General features: G+C 42.0%; 1 protein-coding gene across 1 annotated transcript in view; it reads right to left on the minus strand.

Annotated features, from left to right (window-relative positions):
* Positions 1-27,675, minus strand: part of PTPRQ (protein tyrosine phosphatase receptor type Q) — a 207,080-nt gene that overhangs the window by 82,175 nt on the left and 97,230 nt on the right. The window contains exons 37-43 of the mRNA XM_074941974.1: positions 27,329-27,489; positions 25,958-26,103; positions 12,550-12,718; positions 11,448-11,741; positions 10,827-11,102; positions 9,200-9,351; positions 6,271-6,412 (exon numbers count right to left, since the gene is read on the minus strand). Of these exons, the coding sequence (XP_074798075.1) occupies positions 6,271-6,412; positions 9,200-9,351; positions 10,827-11,102; positions 11,448-11,741; positions 12,550-12,718; positions 25,958-26,103; positions 27,329-27,489 (1,340 nt within the window). The remainder of the gene's footprint in view (positions 1-6,270; positions 6,413-9,199; positions 9,352-10,826; positions 11,103-11,447; positions 11,742-12,549; positions 12,719-25,957; positions 26,104-27,328; positions 27,490-27,675) is intronic.

The raw sequence follows: 27,675 nt of genomic DNA on the forward strand, positions 1-27,675 counted from the left end.
CTTAGCACAGGGTCAGACATGAATGTCGCTTTAAGCTGGTTAAAGGCCTTCTGACACTCTTCGGTCCACTGAACAGCATTTGGCTGTTTCTTTTTGGTTAGGTCTGTCAGTGGGGCGACGATTTGGCTGTATTGCGGTACAAATTGCCTGTAATATCTGGCCAAGCCTAAGAAGGATTGAACCTGTTTCTTTGACTTTGGGACAGGTCACTTTTGGATAACATCCACTTTGGCCTGTAGGGGGTTGATAGTTCCTTGACCCACCTGGTGTCCAAGGTAAGTTACTCTGTTTAGGCCTATTTGACACTTCTTAGCCTTAACAGTTAGTCCTGCCTCCCTTACGTGCTCGAAGACTTTTTGTAGATGTTCCAGGTGTTCTGCCCAGGAATCCGAAAATATGGCCACATTGTCAAGGTAGGCGACTGCATATTCTCCTAAACCCGCTAGGAGACCATCTACAAGTCTTTGGAAGGTGGTGGGTGCATTCCGCAGCCCGAAAGGGAGTACATTAAATTCATACAGCCCGAGATGTGTGGTGAAGGCTGACCTTTCCTTGGCGGATTCATCTCGCGGTACCTGCCAGTACCCCTTGGTTAAGTCCAAGGTAGAGATGAACTGGGCCCGTCCCAGTTTCTCTAATAGTTCATCTGTGCATGGCATTGGATAGTTGTCTGGGTGAGTTACAACATTTAGCTTACGGTAGTCCACGCAAAAACGTATTTCCCCATCTGGTTTGGGAACTAGAACCACTGGAGATGCATATCCTGGATCTCCCGTTCTATAGCAGTTTTAGCTTGAGGAGACACCCCGTAAGGTTGGACTTTAATTGGGTGAGCATTACCTGTGTCAATGGAGTGGTATGCCCATTCAGTCAGTCCTGGGGTGGCTGAGAATGTCGGCGCGTAGCTAGTGCACAGCTCCTTGATCTGCTGTCGCTGCATACACCCAAGGGTCATGGAGAGGTTCACCTCTTCCATGCCACCAGCACTTTTCCCTTCATAGTAGACACCTTCAGGCCACTCAGCGTCATCTCCTCACTGGGCTGTAAACTGACAAACCTTTAATTCTCTGGATCCATTAGAAGAGTTGAGAGGCGGTGGGTTGCTCCGTGCCGCCATCCAAGCTCTCTGGAGGCTTTCATCTGCTTCCTGTTCAGTCTGGAACTGTTCCCTTGATGCTGGAGACATCAGTTCCTCATTGGATTGTGGACCTATGCTTGGTCCCTCTGGAAGCGATGTAGGGGATGGGGCTGTTTCCGTTGACTGTGAACCGCTCTCCGCTGGTGCACTATGTTGGGGTTCAGGCTCCGGCTGAGCCTCTTGTGTAGGGTTATCGGCTGCTGCCGGTTCAGGTTCGGTGAGGCCCTCTGGTGTTGGGGTTGCAAGTACTGGATTCAGTGCTGGCAGTGGGTCTGGTGCTGGTTGTTCCACTGGTTCCGGTTCTGGGGCTGGCTCTGTCTGGGTCTCTGGGACTGGATCCACTACTGCTGTTGCAGACATTGGCCTGGGGTCCGGGTCCATCACCTCTGACCGGGTCCTGGTAGAAGTTTCCAGAACAGAGCTAGACGTGACAGCTTGCTTAGCCTGGCTGCGGGTAACCATTCCCACCCTCTTGGCTAGCTTCACATGACTGGCCAAGTCTTCCCCCAACAGCATAGGGATGGGATAATCATCATATACTGCAAAAGTCCACTTTCCTGACCACCCCTTGTACTGGACAGGCAACTTGGCTGTAAGCAAATTGAAAGAGTTGGACTTGAAGGGTTGAATTGTCACTTGGATCTCTGGGTCGATTAAACTGGGGTCCACTAAGGAGGCATGGATAACTGACACTTGTGCTCCAGTGTCCCTCCACGCGGTGACCTTCTTCCCACCCACACCCACAGTTTCCCTCCGCTCCGAGGATATCTGGGAGGTATCTGGGCCTGAGGACCTCTGGTGTGATTCCGGTGCAATGAACTGTAATCGGTTGGGGTTCTTGGGGCAGTTGGCCTTTACATGCCCTGGCTTGTTACATTTAAAACTTCGTCCAGCTAACGGGTCACTGGAGCGAGATGGGTTGCTGGAGAATGGTGTGGCAGGACAATAAGGTGTCTGGAGTATTCCTTGGTGTGCAGTTGGGGCCTTGGGCTGCCCCCGGTAGTAGGGTGTGGTCTGAGGGTGTCCCTTCTGGTATCCGCTCCAACTGCGACCAGGGTTGTTCCTCTCTCCTCCCTCCACCTGTTTTGTTCCCGGTTGCCCCGCCTCTCCGGCGGTCTGGGACTGCTCATATTGATCAGCATAAGAAGCAAGACTTTCTGCTGAGTCCATTTCCTTATCCCATAAACACTGTTTTATTTCCTCCTTGGACATATTCAGGAATTGCTCCTGAGCTATCAAATCACACATTCTGTCAAAGCTAGTGACACCCCTTCCTTGGACCCATTTATCTAACAGATCCTTCATCTGGTTTAGATAAGCCACATTACTTAGTCCAGGCCCTCTCTTAAGGGTTCAAAATTTTACCCCGGACGTTTCAGATGTAATTTGAACTTGCGTTAAAACCAACTCCTTGAACTTATTATAGTCAGAAGCCTCATCAATAGGCATCTTATTGAATATGTCCAGAGCTCTTCCAGTCAATTTTGCGACCAATGTGGTCATCTTGTGAGCTTCAGGAATTTTATGGAGAGTGCACAGTCTCTCAAAGGTGAGAAAATATTCAGCAATATCACTGGATTCATCATACTGTGGACATAGTCGCTCCCATTTGTGGATTGTTGGGGAAGGATGGTTAGGATTACCCAGTAGATTCGGCTCAGGACTTTGCCTTCTCCATCTCCAGTGCATGCTTCCTCTCTTTTTCCTTCTCCGCCTCAGCATGCTTCCTCTGTTTTTCCTTTTCCTCCATTTCTTTTTCCCTTGCCTCCACAGCTCTCCTGTGGTCAGCCTCCCTTTCCTCCTGAGCATGCTTCCATTCTTTTTCCTTTGCCTCTATAGCTCTCCTGTGGGCAGCTTCTTTGGCTGTTTCTGCCTTGGGCTCAGTCATGTTTGCCTCTCTGTTTTTAACTAACTTTACACCCAAGAGTTAGAAATAAAAACAAACAAAAAAAAACTTGCCTTGTCAAAAAAAAAAAAAAAAAAAAAAAAAAAGGTTGTGCTGTAACCGGATACCTGTGTTCTCTGATAGGGATTGTCAGCCTACAGAAAATTCCTTTAAAATAAACCTAACACCTGTGTCTCCAGGCAAATAGACAGAAAAAGCCTCTAGTTGCTCTTAGCTAAAAAAAACAACCCACCTCTTCAGGTCTGTGAAGACTTGTGAATTTCCCTGCAGGAGGTTAACTACCCTGCCTTTAGGTAGAGAAAACTCCAGCTCACAAAAGACAATTCCTTTTTGTCTCTGCTCTGGCCCCCAAGCAGAGACAAAAAAAAACTCTAACTGCTTTCAGCTTAAAACCTGCTTTCCAGCAGCCCAAAGGGAAAAAAAATATTTCCTTTTAAAATCTGTGCTTCTGGTTCAAAAACTCTCAAAATGATTTCAAGTTAATCCGACCGCTCTGCCACCATGTCAAGGTTCCTTCCCCACTCTGAATTCTAAGGTACAGATGTGGGGACCTGCATGAAAAAACCCCTAAGCTTATTTTTACCAGCTTAGGTTAAAACTTCCCCAAGGTACAAACTATTTTACCTTTTGTCCCTGGACCTTATTGCTGCCACCACCAAGCGTCTATCAAATATAACAGGGAAAGAGCCCACTTGGAAACGTCTTTCTCCCCAAAATCCCCCCAAGCCCTACACCCCCTTTCCTGGAGAAGACTTGATAAAAATCCTCACCAATTTGCATAGGTGAACACAGACCCAAATCCCTGAATCTTAAGAACAAGGAAAAAGCAATCAGGTTCTTAAAAGAAGAATTTTAATTGAAGAAAAAGTAAAAGAATCACCTCTGTACAATCAGGATGGTAAATACCTTACAGGATAATCAGATTCAAAACATGGAGAATCCCTCTAGGCAAAACCTTAAGTTACAAAAAGACATAAAAAAAGGAATATACATTCCATTCAGCACAACTTATTTTATCAGCCATTTAAACAAAACAGAATCTAATGCATCTCTAACTAGATTGCTTATTAACTCTTTACAGGAGTTCTGACCTGCATTCCTGCTCTGGTCCCAGCAAAAGCAACACACAGACAGAGAGAACTCTTTGTCCCCCCGCCCCCCAGCTTTGAAAGTATCTTGTCTCCTCATTGGTCATTTCGGTCAAGTGCCAGCGAGGTTATCTTAGCTTCTTAACCCTTTACAGGTGAAAGGGTTTTCCTCTGGCCAGGAGGGATTTAAAGGTGTTTACCCTTCCCTTTATATTTATGACAACCTTTAATAACACCGCCTCTACCAGACATATCTTGGAAGAGACTAGCTGAAAATGTGAATTCAGAGGACACCATTACCTCGTCATCGTGGACTCCTTTTCCAGGTATACAGAAATAATGTACTTGAAAGACATACCATGTTGCAGTGTTATCAAGAAACTGAAGTGTACTTTTCGCTCACTTCAGTATTCCAGAACAACTAGTGACAGACAACGGACCACAATTCACTGCAGCAGAATTTAAGTCATTCCAAATGAAATATGATTTTGATCATATTACTAGCAGCCCACATTACCCACAAGCAAATGGAGAAGCTGAGAGAGCCAAGAAAATCCTACAGCAGGAAGATCCATTCCTTGCTCTTCCTACAGCAGGAAGATCTGAGTTATGGATCAACACCAATAGCGGCTACCGATATAGTCTAGCAGAGCTCCTGATGGGAAGGCAACTCAGAACTCCTGTTCCAACTCTGGGAAAGAACCTATTTCCAAAGTGATCAGACATGAAGAGAGTAGCCAAATCAGATAAAAAGGAGAAAAGAGCTTATGAACACTTTTATAACAGACATTTCTCAGGTAGAAAACTGCCAGGTCTAGAATCTGGTGACCATGTTCATGTCCAACTGGACGGAGAAAAAGTATGGACAACTCCAGCTATCATGGAGAAAAAGAATTCAGTGCCCAGATCATATGTGATCGAGAGTGACAGTGGACAGTTCAATAGAAACTGTTGTCATCTACAGTTTACTCCTCAGAAAAAACAATCAGCAGAGCAAACTCTATAGATGGCCATTGCAGAACAAGAAGATGTCTCAAGGATTCCAATGACCACAGCCAATCATGGACAGTCAGATGACCAAGCTGCTATGCATTCAGGTCATGTAATCAGAAAACCAGAGACATTTAAAAGATTGATACATACTGAAATTCAAAGATAGCATGATAGTGTAAATATTGTAAATGGTAGGAATGTAAAACTTAAAGGGGGTGATCTAAGGCAGGGGTCGGCAACCTGCAGCCCATCAGGGTAATCTGATTGCGGGCCACGAGACATTTTGCTGATGTTGACTGTCTACAGTCACAGCCCCCCGCAGTTCCCAGTGGCCACGGTTCTCTGTTCCTGGCCAATGGGAGCTGCGGGAAGCAGCGGCCAGCACGTCCCTGCAGCCTGCCACTTTCCGCAGTTCCCATTGGCCAGGAAAGGCGAACCATGGCCACTGGGAGCTGTGGGGGGGGGGGGAGGGCTGCCTGTGGACGGTCAACATCAACAAAATGTCTCACGGCCTGCAATCTTATTACCCTGATGGGCCGCATGTGGCCCATGGGCCGCAGGTTGCCCACCACTGATCTAAGGGAATGCTAAACTGTATTATATGGTTCAGCCACTAGGTGGCAGAGTGTGTAAAATACCTTATTTAAATTAACTTCAGCCATGACCTAAAGATCTTTTAGTCAACACATCTGGTGTGTATAACTATCTCTTTGTCCAGCTGCCACAAGTACTCCTTTTCTTTTTGCCAATACAGACTAACACAGCTGCTACTCTGAAACCTGTGATATTACTGTAACTTAGCTGCTTTCACAGTGATCTAAAATATAACCTTAGTCTCCAAAGTTTCATATTTATCTAATTTTCCTCCTATTATCTGTGTGCTACAGAAAGATTTATAGGAGCCATATATGCCTATCCTTTCAGCCAAGGATATTTCTAATTCCAGACCTCCAACATCTTACTTGAAAAGTAACGACCTCACCTATCATGTACAATAGGAATGTGAGTGCATGTTGTGACAATGATATAATTTTGAGTTCCATTACATTTGGAGAGCAAAGGAAGAATGCTGTTCAGGTATAAAAGGAAATCTGCATAGACAATGCTGCAGTTCATTAAAAAAACAAAACAAAACTGTTTCTAACCTGATTCTTTTGTTGTGAATTGGACAATGTTACTGAACTGATTGCCATTTCCAACTCTTGTAAAAGCACAGACACTGATAAAATAGGTGCTGAATGGCTCTAATCCAAAAAGGTTTGCATCACTGTGTGAACCTGAAACATTCTTAGAAGAAGAAAACAATTGTTAGCACAAAATCCACATATTTGAACACACCGGGTCTCATCCTCCCCACACTGACATTAATGAGAGTTTTGGTACTGCAGTCTTGTCTCTTGCATCCTTCAAGTCTCCATGTCACACAAAATAGTCCAAGGTCTCACCTAAGGGGAAGCAGGGTCAAATCCTTTATCGTGCTACTTCAGATGTGCACAAGCCAGATTTTTTTCTGTACGAACAGGGTATCTCTCTCAAGATTCCTTCTCTCCCTACCCACCCCCCGCCCACTCACCAGAAATAACATGACAAAATATCAGAACAAAAAAATGAGAAAGACACAATGGAGAGCTTCTATAGAAATATAGCAAACAACAACAAGAAATCACATTTATTTGCCCCTCTTCTTGTTTTTGAGGCTTTAGTTCCTATTCATGTTAGTGAGTGAGCCAAACCATAAAGTACGTATTATTTGATTGATTGAAAACACTGCTTTCCCATTCCCTTCCTTTCCACTCTTTCTCCCCCACTGTGGCTTGTGAAGAAAGTTTGTCAACGGAAGTGATTATAATTACAGTAGTACCACACCAGCAGCCTAACTCCACATATGCATCGTGTGCCAGCCTGTAGAGCTGCTGCCAGAAACAAACACCCTCCTCTCCATCTGCACTGCCTCCATCGCTGATAGCACCTCTTCAGATATAGATTCTGCTGAAGGGAAGGATTTCCATATAACAGGTTGGTGCCAGCTTGAAGTGTCACTTTGGCTAACTTTTTCATCTTTGCTTGTTTATGGCATGATGCCCCTCCTGTCCCTCCAGCCCTTTTCCAGCAATTGGAGAGAAAGAGATAGGGGTGAATTCTTCTCCCCTACCTGAGACACGAGACTATTTTGGGTGACATAGAAACATGCAGCGATGCAAGAGTACAGGCTATCCCTGGTAACAGCTGTTCCTGCAGCACTCACAGCCATCTCTTCATGGGACTGTAAAAGCAGTAGGGAGAGCTGTTCAGTTCTACTGTGAAAACAAAGGTAGATTTTTCAAAATAATGTTTAATTATACAACTTAGCTGTGTAGTGAGGCACAGTGGCCTCCCACTGAGCCAGAGGGCAGGAGGGACCAAGCGGTGAACCCTGGTGGGCGGAGCCAGGCTGTGCTTGCCCCTCCCACCAGAAATCAGAGGGAGGAACAGGAAGTATAAAGAGCAGGTCCTGGCGCTCAGCTGGGCTGCAGCCACCAAAGGAGCCAGATGCCTTTTACCTGCTCCTGAGCTGTGAGACTGCAGCAGACCCCTGCGGCACAAAGGACTGTCCAGAGCTGCTGGAGCCACCCACTGACCAAGCCATGGAGGAGGTACTGGGACTACCATGGGCCTTCTATCCAGACAAGCGAAAGGACCCCCTGTGGATCCAGGTACACCCTGAGATGCGGGGAGGAAGTGGCCCTGGGGCAGCCGACTTAATCTGGCTGCGTTGCTGCCAGAGATCTGGTCAGCGTGTTGTGGCTGGATTCACCACTGATCCAGTGGCAGACCATTCTGCCCCTGTTAGGGCCCTGGGCTGGGACGCAGTGGAGTCGGGTGGGCCTGCATCCCCCTACCCTTGCCACCTCACCCCTGGGGTGGCAGTCCCTCCTCTTTAGGCCAAGGAGCCTGTGTTCGTCGGCCATCTGCCAGAGCTAAGATGTCTGACCCTCTTGCTGCTTGGCCCTGAATACAGACCCGAGCCATAGACTCCTGACTACACCCACCCAAACTGTGGACCCATAACTATTTGCTCCTTGGCCCTGATTGCAGGGTAGAGACCCTAACTGACTACCGCTCTGCCCGTACAGTCGGCCACAGCCTGGCTGTTGCTAATTCCCTAATTGTGGGTGACTCCCAGCGACGTAGTGAGGCGGACCCCACTGACCCAGAGGGGGAGGAACCACCACTAACCCACTACATGCTGCCATCTCCCTCTGCATGAACTGGTCTGCCTGTCCCACTGCTGCACTCCACACAGTCTGCTCTCTTGCATATACTACTCTTCTTGTGACAACGTGAAAGAAGCTTTGTGTGTGGCACACACATCTCAGCAGAGTGCCACTGCTGGTCTCTATCACATTTAACTCTGTCTACTGTCATGCAGAGTCTGCCTACTGTCGGATTCCCTATGGCCTGTCCTCAGATGTGCAATGGAGGAGCTTTCACTTGTCCTGCATAATGGTAAGCAAAACTGAATTCCCTGTGCACAGACATAGAAACTGCTCTGTCCCTATTCTATCAGGACCACATGATGTCCCCCGCAACCCTGCAGGATCCTGGGAACTCCTTCATGTGTTATAATAGCAGACTGTAAACGCCTTGGGGCAGGAACTGTCTTTTCAATTACACATATGTGCAGGGTCTAGAACAAAGGCACCTAGATCCTTGGTTGGGACCGATTAGTGCACTACGAAGAAACAACAGGTGCATTTCCCCCACAACAGACATTATATAGCTGAGGGAGGAGGAGTGTGAAGCTCCACACAATCCCTCACTGTGGACTGTGTCTTAAGGGATATGATTTAGCCCACAATATACATGCATTTCCATAACATCTTTTATCAGTGTCTTTTATGAAGGAACATTAGGGGGGAAAAGAAAATCACCTCATCTAAGTTTTGAGTTCATACAGTTTTGATTAATGCAGGACATACCTAGGCATATAAAAGACCTTACATATTTTTGGTTTTGAGACATAAGTCAGATAGCCAGAAAAATCAAATGTATTTTTTCAAATACTTAAAACACTACTAAATATTATAAACATACCTGATAAAATATGGTTTGACTCTTGTTTTCATGAATCTTAAAACTATAGCTCTTAATAGCACCATTTGGCTGGGGACTTGGCCTCCATTTTAGCCACACAGAGTGGGCAGTATAGTTGAAAATAGTCAAATCCTGAGGAGGTGCTAATGGCACTGTGGGAGAAAATGCTCGTTAGTTCAAATTTACAATGTTAATTTTAGGCAAATATGAATACTTTGTAGGAGAAAAAGATCATGTCTGAGCTTAACCGAACCAATATTGTACTGCTATACTTTTAACAAAGAGCTCCCAACAACTCTTCACTCTTGTCCCATTTGCCTGTTATAAACTCTATTTACCAAAGATGCACGTTGTTGGAGAAAGTAAGGGTGAGGAATGGGATAATCTATTTATGTTGTTTGTCATTTAAACAAAAGCATATTTTCATAACCAAGGAAGTATGAAAACATTTGGCAAAAAAACAGAGTAGATGCTCTTATAGAATCATAGAAATATAGGACTGGAAGGGACCTCAATAGGTCATGTAGTCCAGTCCCCTGCACTGAGGCAGACTAAGTATAACTAGATCAAGTGTTTGTCTAACCTGTTCTTAAAAACCTCCAATGACGGAGATTCCACAACCTCCCTAGGCAATTTGCTCCAGTGCTCTAGAGAGTATGAAAGAGACTCATTAGATCATACTCCATCCCAAAGGGCCACTAGACTATTTACTATAGTCTTATCTAGCACTTCAATCAGTCTAGTTTGAAAGGTACACAACCAAAGTATCATACCTGTATCCTAAAATGTAGTACCTACTATTGTTACTAGTAGCATCTAAGATTACTAGAATTAAGATTAGCGCTTTCTAATATATATACACATATTTCCCCTCTCTACTTTGTGCATTATATATATATTGTGAGTGGGATGGCAGTGTGCAATGTAATCTGAAATAGAGCAAGGAGTGAAAAAACCCTGTAAGGGTCTGTAAGTATTTTTAAGGAATATTTTTCCGGGTGGGGGTGGAGGTGGGGGTGGTTGGTTGTTTTTCCCCAAAAATAATTGACACTTGGCAAATTATGATGCATTCCAAAGGCAAAAAGAAATTGATCTTCAGGTATTCTTATGAGCCCAAGGCTAAAAGTAATCTCTAGCAAAGATAATTTAGCACTATAATGGGTGAACTCTGCTAAAGGCAGGGAAATCTCACACGCTTCCTTTCAATTTGGTGGCAGAATTTTTAAAAGGGGCTCCTATGAGCCATTGAATGCCACCATTCTTGGGCACCTCAAATTTATTTTCTTGTGTAATTTGAGAAATAAACTAATATAGGCCCATAGTAGTGAGAGTTAAATAGTCTTCGGTCAGAGTGTGTCCTCCCCTACAGTAAAACCTACAGGCAGAGTGTGGACGAAGGACGAAATCCCAGCATTCACTCTAAACTTGTCCCCCAGATGTTGCAGGTTTGTCTCCCTGCCTTCTACAGAAGCAGTGGTGTACAGAAGCCCCAGGCCCCAAAGGTTTTAGGGGATCCACCAAGATAGGATCAGCCACATGGAAGCCCTACATCTTTGCACCAGCTCTGGTATCCTCTATTTCATAATTTATTTCCAAAGAGCATCATATGATTTTATTTATCACTCACCTGACTCATCCGTGTAAAAGTTAAAGGTAGCATATGGACCAAGTCCTCTGATAGTTCTTGCAGCAGCAAAAATACTATACAGTGTAAATGGTAAAAGATCTTCTAGAATGATAGAATTATTGGAGGTAGACCAAGAATCATTCCTTTCTGGTCCATATAACTTTAAATCATAACTTATTATGATACCATTTGGTTGGCGAGGAGGATCCCAGGACAACATAACTGAGGTAGATGAAAGATTCTTATACGTTCTGATTACAGGTGAAGATTCAGGGACTATAACAAGAAATGAGAAAACAAACAGAAAAAAACCATACAAACCAAAAAACCTAAGTTATCCCACAAAAAGGTGAATTATGGTGGAAAATATCTTTAAATATCAATTAACTTTGTTCTCTTATCAATGCTAACTTCTACTTCATGGTCAATGAAGCACTACAATAAATCTGCATGACAACAGTTATTGTGGGTTGCTTTATTAGTTAATTTGACAAACAAAAAAATTAACAAGTAGATCAGTAACATTATTTCATAAGAAAACAATCTAATGATCAAGAATTTTTAGAAGGCTATTTGCTTTTAATAAATTTTCTTTGGCAATAAAAAAAATCCTCAACCTACCATCTTCTTCAGTTTTGATGTGCAGTTTCACAGTGTGCATTTTAGAAGATCCCTTTGCTGTTGCTGGAATGATTTTCAGAATATAATCTGTGTACTTCTCCAGCTTATCCAAAAGCACACTTGTATTGTAAGTAATGAGAGACAATAGCTCACTGTCTGTTTGTGTATCCCATAAATTTAGTGAAACAAGGAAGAAGACTATACCATTTGGCTGGGATGGTGGAAGCCAGCTTACATTTATAGCAGTTGAAGAAACATTTTGATATGTCAGACTTTCAACAGGGCCATCTGGAACTAGGGATTAATAAGCAAAAAATAAAGATATGTGAGTTTGATATAAGTAACAAAAATAAACACTCAAAGTGTTGCTATTGGAGCAACTTAATCTCTAACATTATGTATTCAATATTTTATTACATTATTTTCGTGACTACAAATAAAACAATCATTTCTTTGATCATCTATGTTTTGATATAAAAAACAAAGCATCTTGAATGTATATATACATAATTATTTGTAGTTAATGTTAATTATTAAGGGGAGAAAATCTTTGTGATATTTTCTCAGTCTTTGTGCCCAGAGAAGAAAAACTGCTTTTGATGCTACACTACAAAAAGAAGAGATTCAGCAGATCAAAATGTCCTTTAGGAAGGGTTAAAGATTAGTTGCTTGATAATTAAGCTTACTCTCAAACTGCCATGAAAACTAGATGGGCCAAAGAGAGGCTAAACTGTAGGGTTTTGTATTGAGAATGGTTATCCTGATAGTTAAGGTGGAGAAAATAATGGTGACAGGTTCAAAATGGAACGTGGAGTTAAGCGTCTGCTCAATCTGTTGACACAAAGAGGTCTCCTTCAGATACTAATGCTAAGGTTCATGAGAATGATCTATCCCCATTCTAGACATAGAGAATACCATCAAACCCGTGCAAAGGTAAATGATACAGTATGGTAAACAGTTTTTTAAAATGGCATTCACTGTAGTACTTCTTTTTAACCTTTTCATCCGAAAGAATGCAATAATATTTAAAAGTTCTAGAACTATTTAATAATGAAAAGCTTGGACGTACATTTGAAAATTTAAAATAGAGATGTTTACATACTATCTTGATCTGTATACACGTGCATTATCTCACTGGTCTTGTTTCCATTTCCAAAGGCAGTGTCTGCAGTTAACCACACCGTATAGTAGCTGCATTTTGCCAAATTGTTTAATACTGCAGACAGAGATTTATTGTCAACACCACTGTCAATGTCTTGGCTGGTGAAATTCTAAGGAAAAGAAAGGAGAAGGATATCATCTTTTACAAATAAATTAGTATTTCTTTATTACTTTCATTTTCTCTATTTATCTATCTATCCATCCATCCATCTATCCACCCACACAACTCATCAGACCATTTACTAATCATAAACAGACACTTCAATTCTCTAATGCTCAAGTCAGCCACACTGATTCCTGTTTAATGCAGTCAAATAAATCATAGAATCATAGAATATCAGAGTTGGAAGGGACCTCAGGAGGTCATCTAGTCCAACCCCCTGCTCAAAAGCAGGTCCAATCCCCAACTAAATCATCCCAGCCAGGGCTTTGTCAAGCCTGACCTTAAAAACTTCAAAGGAAGGAGATTCTACCACCACCCTAGGTAACGCATTCCAGTGCTTCAACACCCTCCTAGTGAAAATTTTTTTCCTAATATCCAACCTAAACCTCCCCCACTACAACTTGAGACCATTACTCCTTGTTCTGTCATCTGCCACCACTGAGAACAGTCTAGATCCATCCTCTTTGGAACCCCCTTTCAGGTAGCTGAAAGCAGCTATCAAATCCCCCCTCATTCTTCTCTTCCGCAGACTAAACAATCCCAGTTCCCTCAGCCTCTCCACATAACGCATGTGTTCCAGTCCCCTAATCATTTTTGTTGCCCTCCACTGGACGTTTTCCAATTTTTCCACATCCTTCTTGTAGTGTGGGGCCCAAAACTGGACACAGTACTCCAGATGAGGCCTCACCAATGTCGAATAGAGGGGAACAATCATGTCCCTCGATCTGCTGGCAATGCCCCTACTTATACAGCCCAAAATGCCATTGGCCTTCTTGGCAACAAGGGCACACTGTTGACTCATATTCAGCTTCTCGTCCACTGAAACCCCTAGGTCCTTTTCTGCAGAACTGCTGCCGAGCCATTCGGTCCCTAGTCTGTAGCGGTGCATGGGATTCTTCCGTCCTAAATGCAGGACTCTGCACTTGTCTTTGTTGAACCTCGTCAGATTTCTTTTGGCCCAATCCTCTAATTTGTCTAGGGCCCTCTGTATCCTACCCCTACCCTCCAGCATGTCTACCTCTCCTCCCAGTTTAGTGTCATCTGCAAACTTGCTGAGGGTGTAAGCCATGCCATCCTCCAGATCATTAATGAAGATATTGAACAAAACCGGCCCCAGGACCGACCCTTGGGGCACTCCACTTGATACTGGCTGTCAACTAGACATGGAGCCATGTTTATATCTTTTCTATCTAGTTTCCTATGTAGACATTACACATTTATATGGCTGAGTCTCTTTCTAACTTGGCTTTGTTTATCCACTATTTCTTTTTTTAGAAAAAAATATTCTGTAGAGTGAATGTACTTACACATATCAAGGGGGAAAAAAACAGGAAGTGTACCAACTACAAATTATTGACAAAAAGATACCCCACCAGGACTAAAGTCCCTGACTTTCTTCAGTATTAATGTCAAACACTTTATTCAAACTGATAGAGACTATTACAATAACTGAATTTTACATCACCCACCAGAGGGAACCCATACATTACTTTGCTTATAACACTACCAATTTGGAAACAGAAGAGAAAAAATTATTTTTTTATGTAAGAGCTATTAAATTCAAATAATCTCAATGGGTCAAATCATCAGTGACTGAAAGGAAGATGACCCAGCAGAACCATGCAATTCTGCAGTGGTCCAGGAATTAGGGACCCTATTTAGGGGACATGCACCCATGTGGCAGTCAGACTCTGCTTTGCCAGGACTTCCTGTGACTCTACCTTGTATTCAGGGTAGAGAGACAGGTCCCATTCTATGACTATGCATATCCACCAGCCACTCTTCTCTATAGAGCAGTGAGCATGTGCATTAGTGGTCAGGACTAACACTGCCCTTATATTTTAGAGGCAGCTGTGATGTGTCCCCAGGGGGACAGGATTCTTCCCAAGATCCTGTAAAGTGCACAGTCCAGCCATTTGGGCTGCTTTTTAGTTCCAGTATTTGGCCCTACAAGCACCAACAGTTCCTTAAAATCAGAGTTAACTTACTGGGGTTTATGTCTTGTTAAAAAATGGGTGGGGGCAGCAATAGAAGGGGGGAGTGAAGAAGTTTCTTTGTTTTTTAGCAATATATATTGACAGAACTAGCTGATTTACTAAAATGAGATTTTTTGTGTGCGTGCACATTTGATGATGAAACATTATGAAACTGCAAAAAATGGCAATACCATTTTCTAAAGGAGGCACTGTGATTCTTTACCAACTTGGCTGTGACCTCTCCTGTGAAGGCTTTTAGTTTTTCAACAAATAATCTTAATGTCTATTACCCCTATGTCATAATCCACATACATTTAATTTAACATTTGACTAATTTCTTTACTTTCATGCTGGTGAAACTATTTTATTTCTGTGAATAACACAGGGCCAAACTCCCAGTGACTTCAATAAGATTTGCATGTGAATATCTGAAGGCTGAATTTAGCCCAAAGTTATTACAGTGAAATACCTACATTGACAGCACTGGAACACAAAGTCCTCTTCTGGTACATTGAACAGGTGCAGGACAAATGGAACAAGAAAAAATGTCTCTATGCCAGCCCATTAATGTACCTGAACCCTGACTTGCAATTTGTCTATATTAGGAAAAGAGGACGAGGGTAGGTCAGAGTTGCCCAACAACAATCCAGACCTAACCAAAACCTTTTCCCGAGGGTAGATACAAGTTAATGCCTTTTGCCTCAATGTAGCTCAGTAGTTCTCAAACTTTTAAACACAGCAAGCCTGAGTGCGACCCCCCGCCCTTATATATTAAAAACACATTTTTTATATTTAACACTATAATAAATGCTGCAGGCAAAACAGAGTTTGGGGGTGCAGGGTGACAGCTCACGACCCCCATGTAATAACCTCACAACCCCCTGAGGGGTCATGACTCCCAGTTTGAGAACCCCTGATGTAGCTGATTAAAGTTAATGCTAGTGGGAATCTCACTTTGAGTTTGTGTAAATGACTATACAAGATTCAGGGCAATGGAGAATCAGGCACAACATACTTAAATTAAATTTTCTGATGTCCAGCTATAGAAAGATAGCGAATCACTTGTGAATGAGAGCACCATTCCCTTTGTTTCTGATGCAGGGCACCAGACAAAGGGCAGGAATTAATACCCTGACTTTTAAAGATAAAATTTCCAAGTACAGAACAGAGTTTTAACTTCTGGATTTAATAGTTCACCAGCTATAAATCTCATGCAAAGCTTTAAAAATGTATCTTTATATTTTCTCAACAGTTTTGCATTTGGGCACAGAATGCTGTAGTGAACCTACCTGAAAGCTATAACAAAACACTATTTGGTGGTTCATTGAAACCCTATTTTGAAGGGAGTGTAGTTGTAGCCGTGTTGGTCCCAGGATATTAGAGAGACAAGCTGGTGAGGTGATCTCTTTTATTGGACCTTCTGTTGGTGAGAGAGATAAGCTTTCAAGCTGTAGAGAGCTCATTGTGGATCGAAAGCTTGTCTCTCTCACCAACAGAAGTTAGTCCAATAAAACAGATCATCTCACTCACCTTGTCTATCTATTTAGAAGGGAGACCATTTAGTCTGGCAGCCAAGGGGCAGATAACTCTAACTCATGCCATGACAAAATATTAGAAAAGCATGCACAGATAATGAGGGTGACACGAAGAGCTACTGGGATGCAATTTGCAAAATAATGTAACTTGCACTAATTGTATTCTGGGGATTCATCATTATAGGACATTTTACAATTAATTCTGGCTGCAGATGAAAGCAAACTGCTTAGGACTTCTTGGCAAACTGACGCTACAGCTGAAAAAATTTCTTCTTCTGCTTCCTTCCTTAGTCCACACACAAAGAAGTTTTGGAATAGCAAAGTATCAGATTATTAAGAGCAGATAAGTGTAAGCAATACACACAACCAATGAAAGCATGTGCAGAAAACAATATTCTTCTTGGCCCAGGAAGCATTTCCAGCTACATAATGTCATAACCAGTGATATACAGACATCACAAAGCTTCTAATCTTAAGAGTAAGGTTGTGGCACTGCTTTGCTAGTATAGTTTCTTTCTATTCTCTCTTGCTCTGGGCTTGTCTTCACTTCATTATTAGTTCCAGTTAGAATACATGAAGTACTCCACTTGCATTAGCCTAGGTTGAGGCCACATGACAAAGGCTACATCAGCCATCCAGCTTTCATCCAAACCACATCACATGATCCATTGTCTACAGCCAAGCTCTAAGTTACAAAAACATTTGCTCCAATCCCTCAGACAGAGACAAACACCTACAGGATCTCTATCAAGCATTCTTAAAACTACAGTACCCACCTACTGAAGTGAAGAAACAGATTGACAGAGCCAGAAGAGGAGCCAGAAGTCACCTACTACAGGACAGGCCCAACAAAGAAAGTAACAGAACGTCACTAGCCGTCACCTTCAGCCCCCAACTAAAACCTCTCCAGCGCATCATCAAGGATCTACAACCTATCCTGAAGGACGATCCCTCACTCTCACAGATCTTGGGAGACAGGCCAGTCCTTGCCCCCCAGACAGCCCCCCAGCCTGAAGCACTCACCAGCAACCACATACCACACAATAGAACCACTAACCCAGGAACCTATTCTTGCAACAAAGCCCGTTGCCAACTCTGTCCACATATCTATTCAAGGGACACCATCATAGGACCTAATCACATCAGCCACACCATCAAGGGTTCGTTCACCTGCACATATACCAATGTGATATATGCCATCACGTGCCAGCAATGCCCCTCTGCCATGTACATTGGCCAAACCGGACAGTCTCTATGCAAAAGAATAAATGGACACAAATCAGACGTCAAGCATTATAACATTCAAAAACCAGTCAGAGAACACTTCAACCCCCCTGGACACTCAATTACAGATCTAAAAGTCGCAATTCTTCAACCAAAAAACTTCAAAAACAGACTTCAATGAGAAACTGCAGAACTGGAATTAATTTGCAAACTGGACACCATTAAATTAGGCTTGAATAAAGACTGGGAGTGAATGAGTCATTAAACAAACTAAAAACTATTTCCCCATGCTAGTTTTCCCCCTACTGTTACTCACACCTTCTTGTCAACTGTTTGAAATCGGCCATCATGATTATCACTACAAAAGTTTTTTTTCTCCTGCTGATAATAGCCCACCTTAATTGATTAGTCTCATTAGAATTGGTATAGCAACACCCATTTTTTCATGTTCTCTGTGTGTATATATATCTTCCTACTGTATTTTCCACTGCATGCATCCGATGAAGTGGGTTTTAGCCCACAAAAGCTTATGCCCAAATAAATTTGTTAGTCTCTAAGGTGCCACAAGTACTCCTCGTTCTTTTTGTGTTCACATGGTTGCAGTACTGACTCAAGCGAAGGAGTCTGCCTTCTGGGGGCATATCCCTTGGTTCTTAGCACTGCACTATTCCAAGCTGTTCCTTCCAAACTTCCATGATGTATTTCAGGAAAACATTTTTTGTACCTCCTAGTCATATGGGTGCAAGTAGTGTTCACCTGGAAGCTTACTGCAGCACCTCACTTCCACACATGTTGATTGTCTGCATTCTGTTGGAAAGCCCTGGATCCAACTCTTGAACAATGGGTGGGATCCATGGCTTTTTCTCAACCAGCTCTCCTAGTCTCCATGCTGGGTTTACAGTGGCAGAGGCAGCTGGTGTGAGGCTAGAGATGGCAATCCTTTCCTCCCTGTCCAGTTCCTAGTTCCCCTTGCTGGGTAGGAGCAGCAGAGGCAGATGGTCTATGTCAGTGTTCCCACAGGAAAGATTTCTCTTAAAGTGCATTTATTGCGATGGTGATGCTGGAATAAAACTGTGTTAAGTTCCCCTCCCTCTCTAGTGCGGCCAAAGCACTCACAGAAACAAAGGATTCAACAAAGAAAGATTTTATTCAAAATAAATCACACTAGCAGTCCTGCTGCTTTAAGCCAAGTGTCATGCACACAAGTGGCACTGTGCCGTGTCACATGTATGGAGAGTGCACATGGTCATCACTCCACCATTGTTGCACGGGGGTGGGGTGATGAAGGTAAACCTAACCATGGGCGCTTTCCTACAGGAACTGACGAACCCCGCCCCATCCTGAGGTTGCTGGCTGCAGCTTGTGGGATAATGGAGGAGAGCGTGTGGCTGTAGGATGAGTCTGGTGCTGAACCTGGGCTGGTACAGGGGCCAGGTTGTTCTGGCACCTGCTGGCCATAATGCTCAGAAACATGACCATTTGCTTCTGACTCTCATCACACTGCTGCTGGGTGTCTTGCTCTTCCATGGCATGGTCATGGGCGATGTACTATGTCATCATGTGCTCTTTTCTTCAGCATCCTCTCAGCTGCAGCCTGGAATTGCCACTCCTGCTCCAGCATTTCCACCTCTGAAGTTAGAAAAGGCAGTGACACCTTCCAAAGTCCTTATGCATCTCCATCAGCAGGCTGTCCCTTGTTTTCTTCCTTCTGTTTTCTGATTCAGTAGCCCAGCATTGATGGTCAATAACCTTCTGCAAGGGTGGGTGATATGTACTTGTGCAGATGGGCCTGTAAAGCAGAGAAACAGTACGTAAACCTTCCGTCCATGGTAAAAAAAAAAAATGGAAAATACCTTCCCTTTAATTTTGTGCATCGCAAGCAAGGTATAAGTGGAAACCTTTATCTCAAGGCCTCCCTTCACTTGGCTCCATCTCTCCTTTGCTAACTTCCAGGTTTCCTGACCATACCAACAATATAAGTGCTTTACGTATCTGGGAACAGTGGTATGGACTGTCTCCTTGAATGCTGGAACTCTAGTTCCAGCTTGAGAGAGTGCACACTACTATATATGCACTCAGCAACTGCTTGCACTCATCGCCAATCCTGCCTTCACAGGCATTTGTATACTTGTATTAATAATGCTTGGTTTGTGCACATACAGCAGTGTATTTTACAATAAATCTCTGTTAATTTGGAATCCAGCTTGGCTCCTATGTAGATGCAGGGGGAAAGAGGAATTGGAGACGGGGGTACGGGTGAGCGGTAGGAGTAAGGCATAATGATAGTTGCCACACCCAGCAGGGATGGGAGAGGCACCATTAATGGGTGCCCAGGGGTGGAGTGGTGGTTTACCATGCCCATCAAGGAATGCAGACGCACCAGTAGCTGAAGCGCACCCTCTAAATGCCTCGGGGGGAAGGATGGAGGCTGGGAGGGGGAAGTGGAAATGGTCGTTTCCATGTCTAGAAGGAAACTATAATTGGCATTTGCCTGTCCTCTCCTACACATCCCCCAGTAGAGACTGGTCCTACACAGGCAATGATGGGCCCCTTATGGCATTTCTCCCCAACCATAACCACAATGGCGAATTGAGTCCTCACCTGGCTGAGACAACACTGGCTCATCTGCCGTTTTCTCCCTGTCCCATTTCTCCCTGATCTGTTTCTCTGTTTCCTCTCTGTAGTCCAGGGTGAGTTGGAGTGGCTGTGGCATCCACTGGTGACCATCAGGCTCCACCTCACCTAAGATCGTTGTGGCAGGTGAGAGTCCTGGCTCTGGGTCATCCTAAAGGTCCTCCATCCTCAGTCAACTTCCCCAGGGGCCTTTGATCTCTCCAGGGTGTAAATGGGTTCCGTACTTGGGGCACTGGAGAACACTCAGTTGAACTGGTTGTAGTGCAGTGAGCTTGTTGAGGTCTCCCCAGACTTGGAGTTCTGGTTCTTTGCCCGGTGGTACAGTGGCTTCAGGGATTTCATAGCAGAGCTAGAACAAACACTAAAGATGAGGAGAGCCCCGGGCAAAGCAGGGGTCTGAATGTTGAAGTGGGGTATTTATGTTGGCTGCAGATAACCCCTCTTCTGAAGGCGGGGTGGATAGACACAACAAATAACCTGGACTGGAAATTTTGGGAACGCACTGGGGGAGTCCCAGCACCTGAGTTACTAGTTCAAGGTTCAGCAGCACTCAGGTGTCAACCCACACCCCCTTGTGGGCTAGCGGGCTTGACTGTAAAACACGCTTAATTCGGGCTAGAGATTTTTGTACACGGATGCAAATTGGGTTAAGGACAACATTCAAGTTATACCTCGAGCTTACACTGCAGTAAAGACAAACCCTCCCTATCTCCAGGCTCTTTTTCACTTTGTGTATGGCTGTATGCGTAGTGAACAATAAACACCTGGTAAACCATAGGAAGCCATAATGCTATTCCAAGAAAGAGAGAGAATGGCAAGAAACAATGTTACCAACAATGCTACTCCACACCCTCACTCTCTCAAGGTTATGATCACTGAACATCAAGAGGCAATCTCAAAGAAAATAAAAAGGATAGCACTAAAATTTCAATTATGTGGACAGAAGTGTCTGGATGAATTAGTTAAAATGACATATTCACTTGAAAGTTTTGTGCCTACTCTTGTTACTAGTGACCTTCACTATTTACGATACTGAAAAATATTCTTTTATTTTCCTCTATTTTTAAATTTTGTTTACTTTGAGTATATAACAGTAGTTCATTATTTCAATGGAACCACTCAAATGCTTGTAGTTAAGCACATACATAAGTGCTTTACTGGATGTGGGGGCTTCACTGTTTTGTGGATACTCTCTCCCCAGGGCCTGCAAAAAGAGTGTTTACCAGTAACAGCAGCAGCCAAGCTGGAAGTGATACAGAGAGAGAGGAGGCAGGAGAGTTCCTGGAGAAACAGAAAAGAGGGGCAGGGCAGAGGAGTGGGCCTCAGCATGTTTGTTGTTGTTGCTGTCAGGCCCACCCAAAAGATCCATATAAACATCAGCGAGGAGCAGAAATATCTTGATAATTTTTTTATTAAGGAATTTTTAAAATGCATGATATACTATTTAAAGGAGGCTCTAACAATGGTTTTTAAAAATAATTTAGTTTAAATGAAATCAAGGGAATAGTATGCCTTTTAAAACTTCAGTTAAAATGCATTTAAGTTACTCAAAATAAATGTAAATGACTAATATAAATATGGAAAAAATGAAACATGGACATGCAAAATGTGCAGAGGAAAAAAGTAACTTAAGATTAAAAAACATTTAAAAACAAACTTTTTCAAGATGAAAAGGTTAAACAGTCCTTCAGAATGAGGGCTGTAACTGACATTAAATGTCAGTTTGAAGTCTGGATTCTCTGAGGTCATAGGTTTACACTGTGCCATCACCCCATTCACCCTGTTCTCAAAGAGAATAAGACACTTATGCATACCGTGGCCTGCTCACAGGACTAGCAAATAAGAGAAGCAGAGGGGATGATTTGATGTGTATGCTTACTGTCATATTTCAGATAGGCATGCATCCATAAACTCAAACCCAACTAATAGGTCTAATTTTACTCCTATCAGACTGTGCGACCAACGTGCTTCTAGCTAACTCACATGCTAATTATTACATTGTGAGTTCCTTGGGGCTTGAAATGAGTCTTCTCTATGGCTCCCATTCTGCAATCAGATCTATGAGGTCAAAATCTTACACTCATACAGAACCCCACAAATTTAAATGGGGTCCTCATGAGTGCGATGATTGGCCAGCACAGAGCAGATTGCAGGAGCAGGGCCTATATTTGCAGAGTGACATGTAAACATATATCTTCAGGAAAATAAATACCTAAATCCAGTAAGCACTAACTGTAAAATTATGCCACATACATCAGATTTCATATTTTGTACTTTGCTGTCTTCACAACGTTACATTTCTTCTTTTTCTTCTACAAACACAAAACTTTTAACCAAAAATTTGTTAAGGAAAATTATATTTTTTTATTATGTTTGCATATAAACAACAAATAAATTATATACATTCTTGAATGACATGGATATAAACAATTAAAAATTTATATCCTGGTTCATGAATAGAGCTATCAGCACTATGGTTATACAAATAATAAATAAATAATAAAATAAAATAAAATAATAATAATATAGTTAATATTAGGGCTGTCAAGCAATTACAAAAAATTAATAGTGATCAATAACACTATTAAAAAAATTAATCCCGATTAATTGCGCTATTAAACAATAATAGAATACCATTTATTTAAATATTTTTGGATGTTTTCTACATTGTCAAATATATTGATTTCTATTACAACACAGAATACAAAGTGTACAGTTTATATTTATTTTTATTACATATATTTGCACTGTAAAAAACAAATAGTATATTTCAATTCGCCTAATACAAGTACTCTAGTGCAATCTCTTTATCATGAAAGTTGAACTTACAAATGTAGAATGATGTACAAAAAAACCGTGCATTCAAAAATAAAATAAGTAAAACTTTACAGCCTACAAGTCCACTCAGTCCTACTTCTTGTTCAGTCAATCGCTCAGACAAACAAGTCTGTTTACATTTGCAGAAGATAATGCTGCCTGCTTCTTGTTTACAATGTCACCTGAAAGTGAGAACAGGCATTTGTATGGCACTGTTGTAGCTGGCTTCGCAAGATATTTATATGCCATATGCGCTAAAGATTCATATGTCCCTTGATGCTTCACCCACCATTCCAGGAGACATGTGTCCATGCAGATGACGGGTTCTGCTCAATAACAATCAAAAGCAGCGCAGACTGATGCATGTTCATTTTCATTATCTGAGTCAGATGCCACCAGCAAAGGTTGATTTTCTTTTTTGGTGGTTTGGGTTCTGTAGTTTCTTCATCAGAGTGTTGCTCTTTTAAAACTTCTGAAAGCACACTCCACACCCCATCCCTCTCAGATTTTGGAAGGCACTTCAGATTCTTAAACCTTGGGTTGAGTGCTATAGCCATCTTTAGAAATTTCACATTGATATCTTCTTTGCATTTTGTCACATTTGCAGTAAATGTGTTCTTAAAACAAACAACATGTGCTGGGTCATCCTCCAAGACTGCTATAACATGAAATATATGGCAGAATGCAGGTAAAACAGAGCAGGAGATATACAATTCTCCCCCAAGGAGTTCAGTCAGAAATTTAATTAATGCATTATTTTTTTAACAAGCGTCATCAGCATGGAAGCATGTCCTCTGGAATGATGGCTGAAGCATGAAAAGGCATATGAATCTTTAGCGCGTCTGGCACATAAATATCTTGCGACCATGTGAAGACCTGTTCTCACTTACAGGGGACATTGTAATTAAGAAGTGGGCAGCATTATCTCCCATAAATGTAAACAAACTTGTTTCTCCTAGCGATTGGCTGAACAAGAAGTAGGACTGGGTGGACTTGTAGGCTTTAAAGTTTTACATTGTTTTGTTTTTGAGTACAGTTATGTAACAAAAAAAAATGTTTCTACGTTGCACCTTCATGATAAAGAGATTGCATGAGGTGAACTGAAAAATACTATTTCTTTTATCATTTTTACAGTGCAAATATTTGTAATAAAAATAAAGTGAGCACTGTACACTTTGTATTCTGTGTTGTAATTGAAATAGATAGATCTGAAAATGTAGAAAAATATCAAAAATATTTAATACATTTCAATTTGTATTCTATTGTTTAACAGTGCAATTGTGATTTTTTTAATTGCAATAAATTTTTGAGTTAATTGCATGAGTTAACTGCAATTAATCAACAGCCCTAGTTAATATATATCATGCATAATGTTAAGATGAGCATGAGAAGTACCTACACAATAAGCGACATCCTAATGCCCAGATTCATAACAGATAAACAAATGAATTTCTCCCATGCTTTAATACAGTAGACTAGGGACCGCCAACTTTTGGCACGCGGCCTCCCAGGGTAAGCCCCCTGACAGGCCAGGCCTGTTTGTTTACCTGCCGCGTCCGCAGGTTCGGCCAATCGCAGCTGTCACTGGCCGCGGTTCGCCACTCCAGGCCAATGGGGGCTGTGGGAAGCAGCGGCCAGCACATCCCTCAGCCTGCGCCACTTCCCACAGCCCCCATTGGCCTGGAGGGGCAAACCGCAGCCAGTCGGAACTGCAATCGGCCGAATCTGCGGACGCGGCAGGTAAACAAACTGGCCTGGCCTGCCAGGGAGCTTATCATGGTAGGCCGCGTGCCAAAGATTGCCGATCCCTGCAGTAGACTAAACCTATTTGTCTTCTGTGTTTTAAAATAATATGTTATAATTATGTTAGAAAGAAAAATTGTTTTCTGCAGAGACATTTACTAAAGCGTAACAGAACATGAGGCAGTATTCTATCCTTCCCTATGGCAACGCTATCTTCTGATTTTCATTATTGCACAAAAAATACATTAAAAACATATATGTACAAGAATATCATTTCACTAGGCACATATAATTTCACTTTGCAGCCTAGAACACTGGATCATTTATTCTGCATGAAATTTACTCTTTTTTTGTATGTATTAGTCTCCTCATGCTTAATAGCATAAATGCTCCTTGAGATGCACAGGAATTTTGAAATTGCAGGATACCACGAATATAATTTCGAGGTGAGGGTTAGGCTAATACACTGATCCATTTAATAATATGTGTGGCAAATTGCTGGCACTACTATGATGGGTCTCACGCTTTCTATTCTTGGGGGGGTTTCTTGCCCCTGAACTGGGGTATTAACTGCCCCACTAGTGTCCTAGAGGAGGGGAGGGGAGTGGAGAGGGAGGGACCCGGGCCCGCCCCCTACTCCGGGTCCCAGCCCAAGGGCCCCAGGGATAGCAGTAAACCACTAGAGGTTCCTTCCCCTGGGCTACTTCCCTCTCCTGCCCTTCAACTTGTGGGGCTTCCTGCCCTCCATCTGCACAAACCAGGTGTCCCTTTACCTAGGGTCTTGGTCTTCTTAGCCCACCGCAGCACTTCTCCAAACTCTCCTCTGCTTCCCTCCAAACTGCTGTCTGCTCCAACACCAATCCACTCTGCTTCAACTCCTCCAAACTGCTCTCTACTCCAACACCAAACCACTCTGCTTCAACTCCTCCTCTTGTCTGATTGAAGCAGTGGGTTTTTATAAGGTGACTGGCTTCAGGTGCTCTAATTGGCTTCAGGTGCTTTAATTAATCTATAGCAAACTTTCTTCCCTCTACAGGGAATAAGGGTCCCATCTAACACACTCCTGCCGCCCTCTGGCCATGCTATATCACATATGCTAAAAATCAAAATTATCTTGTGATGAGGTGGGAGTGAAAGAAGAATATGGCATTTACTGTACAGTTGGTTTAATCTTTTCTGATACATTAAAGATTCAAAGAAAAGTAAATGAATTTCTCGGAACTAAAATCTACAAAAATGATATAAAAAGAAACTTACCTGCATAAAAATTCCTGAATTATTTTTGTAATAAACTGAATAATATTGTATAATCCCATTAGGCCTTTGAGGCGGGGACCAGAAAACCATTATTGATGATGCAGTGAGGTTTCTGTACATGACATCTTTTGGTGGATCACTTGGTGCTGGAATAATATTAAGATTTAGCTTATGTAACATAAGTTTTTGTGCTTTTTATTACCCAATATTTAGACTTTATTGATTTGAAAAAAATCCTATATTAAATCAAATGTATTTATGAAATTATTGAATATCAGATCCTGTTTCTGGAGGAGGTGGAAAAGATACAATTGAACTAATGGCTACCATACACTTTGAAAGCCCTGATTTTCAAAGACATTCATTTTTCAGAGAGCGTCAAAGACATGCATACATTTGCATGCACAAATCCAAGTTTATGCACTCAGTGAACCTGTGAAACTTGAGATTTGTAAGTGCATGTATTTACTGTTTTATGCAAATATAAATCCCAATTCATACATGTGCACAAAGCATTATGTATGCATGCAATCTTCTTAACAAACATGTTTCATGTGTATACAGAGTCCTTTATGCTTGTTTCATTAACTAAAATAAGTTTTTCACACTTTTTACTACCACTAGCATTGCAGAGCCAATACAGATAGGGAAATGTGAGTTGGATTCTATTATAGATCACACCATCATTCACAGAATTATTGACTAAGATACCGATCCTACAGATGACTATGTGAAGACAAACCCATGTGCTTATTCAGAGCCACACTTGGGCCAGTGAGGTTCCACAAAGGTGCAGAGACACATGCACACAGTTAATTGAAGGATGGGACCTAAGTTTCAGTGGCAAAATTGTTATTGTTGGTGACATCAGAGCCAGAAAGGAACTAGCTTGAATTTCAAAGTTGAGTGTACAGTGTTGCCTCCTAGAAAAAAAGACCTTTCACTTCTGAAGTATATGAAATTCATTGGGATCAAATCAACTTGGAATCCCACAATGCCATGTTTATAAAACTGCTTTCCGACTACAACCACTTTACTCCGGTGTTTGTGAGAGACACACTAAAACTGTGAGGGCTTTCCTTCTCAGGACCTTATTTCACAGCTTGATAGAACAAAGGGCAATAAAACCAAATTCCCCTCTTTTTACTTCATGTCAAAGAGCAATATAAAAAGTCTTTTAATATAAATGTCTTGCAGGGAAATGTAGTGCTCTGTTTGATGAAGAGACATCAGACATTCGAACGTTCTTAGATAGCCAATCAAATGGCAGCTTTCACCTAAGTTATTTTATATGTTTAAATAAGGTTGACACAAACTTATGGATGCAACTACAGATTTATTTATATGATTTATTACGATACATAAACTTACCTCCTTCAGAAGTTCTGAAGCTTATAATGCTACTTTTTATGTTTCCATCCCCAAATCTGGTACTTGTTGTTATATAAATTTTGTATTCATTGTTATTTTCTAGGTCTGTGAATATCAGTGATGTTTCAGTTACATTAACACTTCTTTTTGATATTGTATTCCTAAAGAAGAAAATCGTTACATATATACATTTTCATGACAAAACTGCAGCATGGTATAATACATTTTACTAAAAACACCACAGAAAACAATATTGTCATATACAGAAACTCATAAAATAGAAATAGAACTTTCATCTACAGTAAATCCATTATATTATTCAAAAAATTATCAAGATGTTGAGTTTA

Source organism: Natator depressus, chromosome 1 (genome assembly GCF_965152275.1).
Source record: "Natator depressus isolate rNatDep1 chromosome 1, rNatDep2.hap1, whole genome shotgun sequence".
Taxonomy (NCBI): Eukaryota; Metazoa; Chordata; order Testudines; family Cheloniidae; genus Natator; species Natator depressus.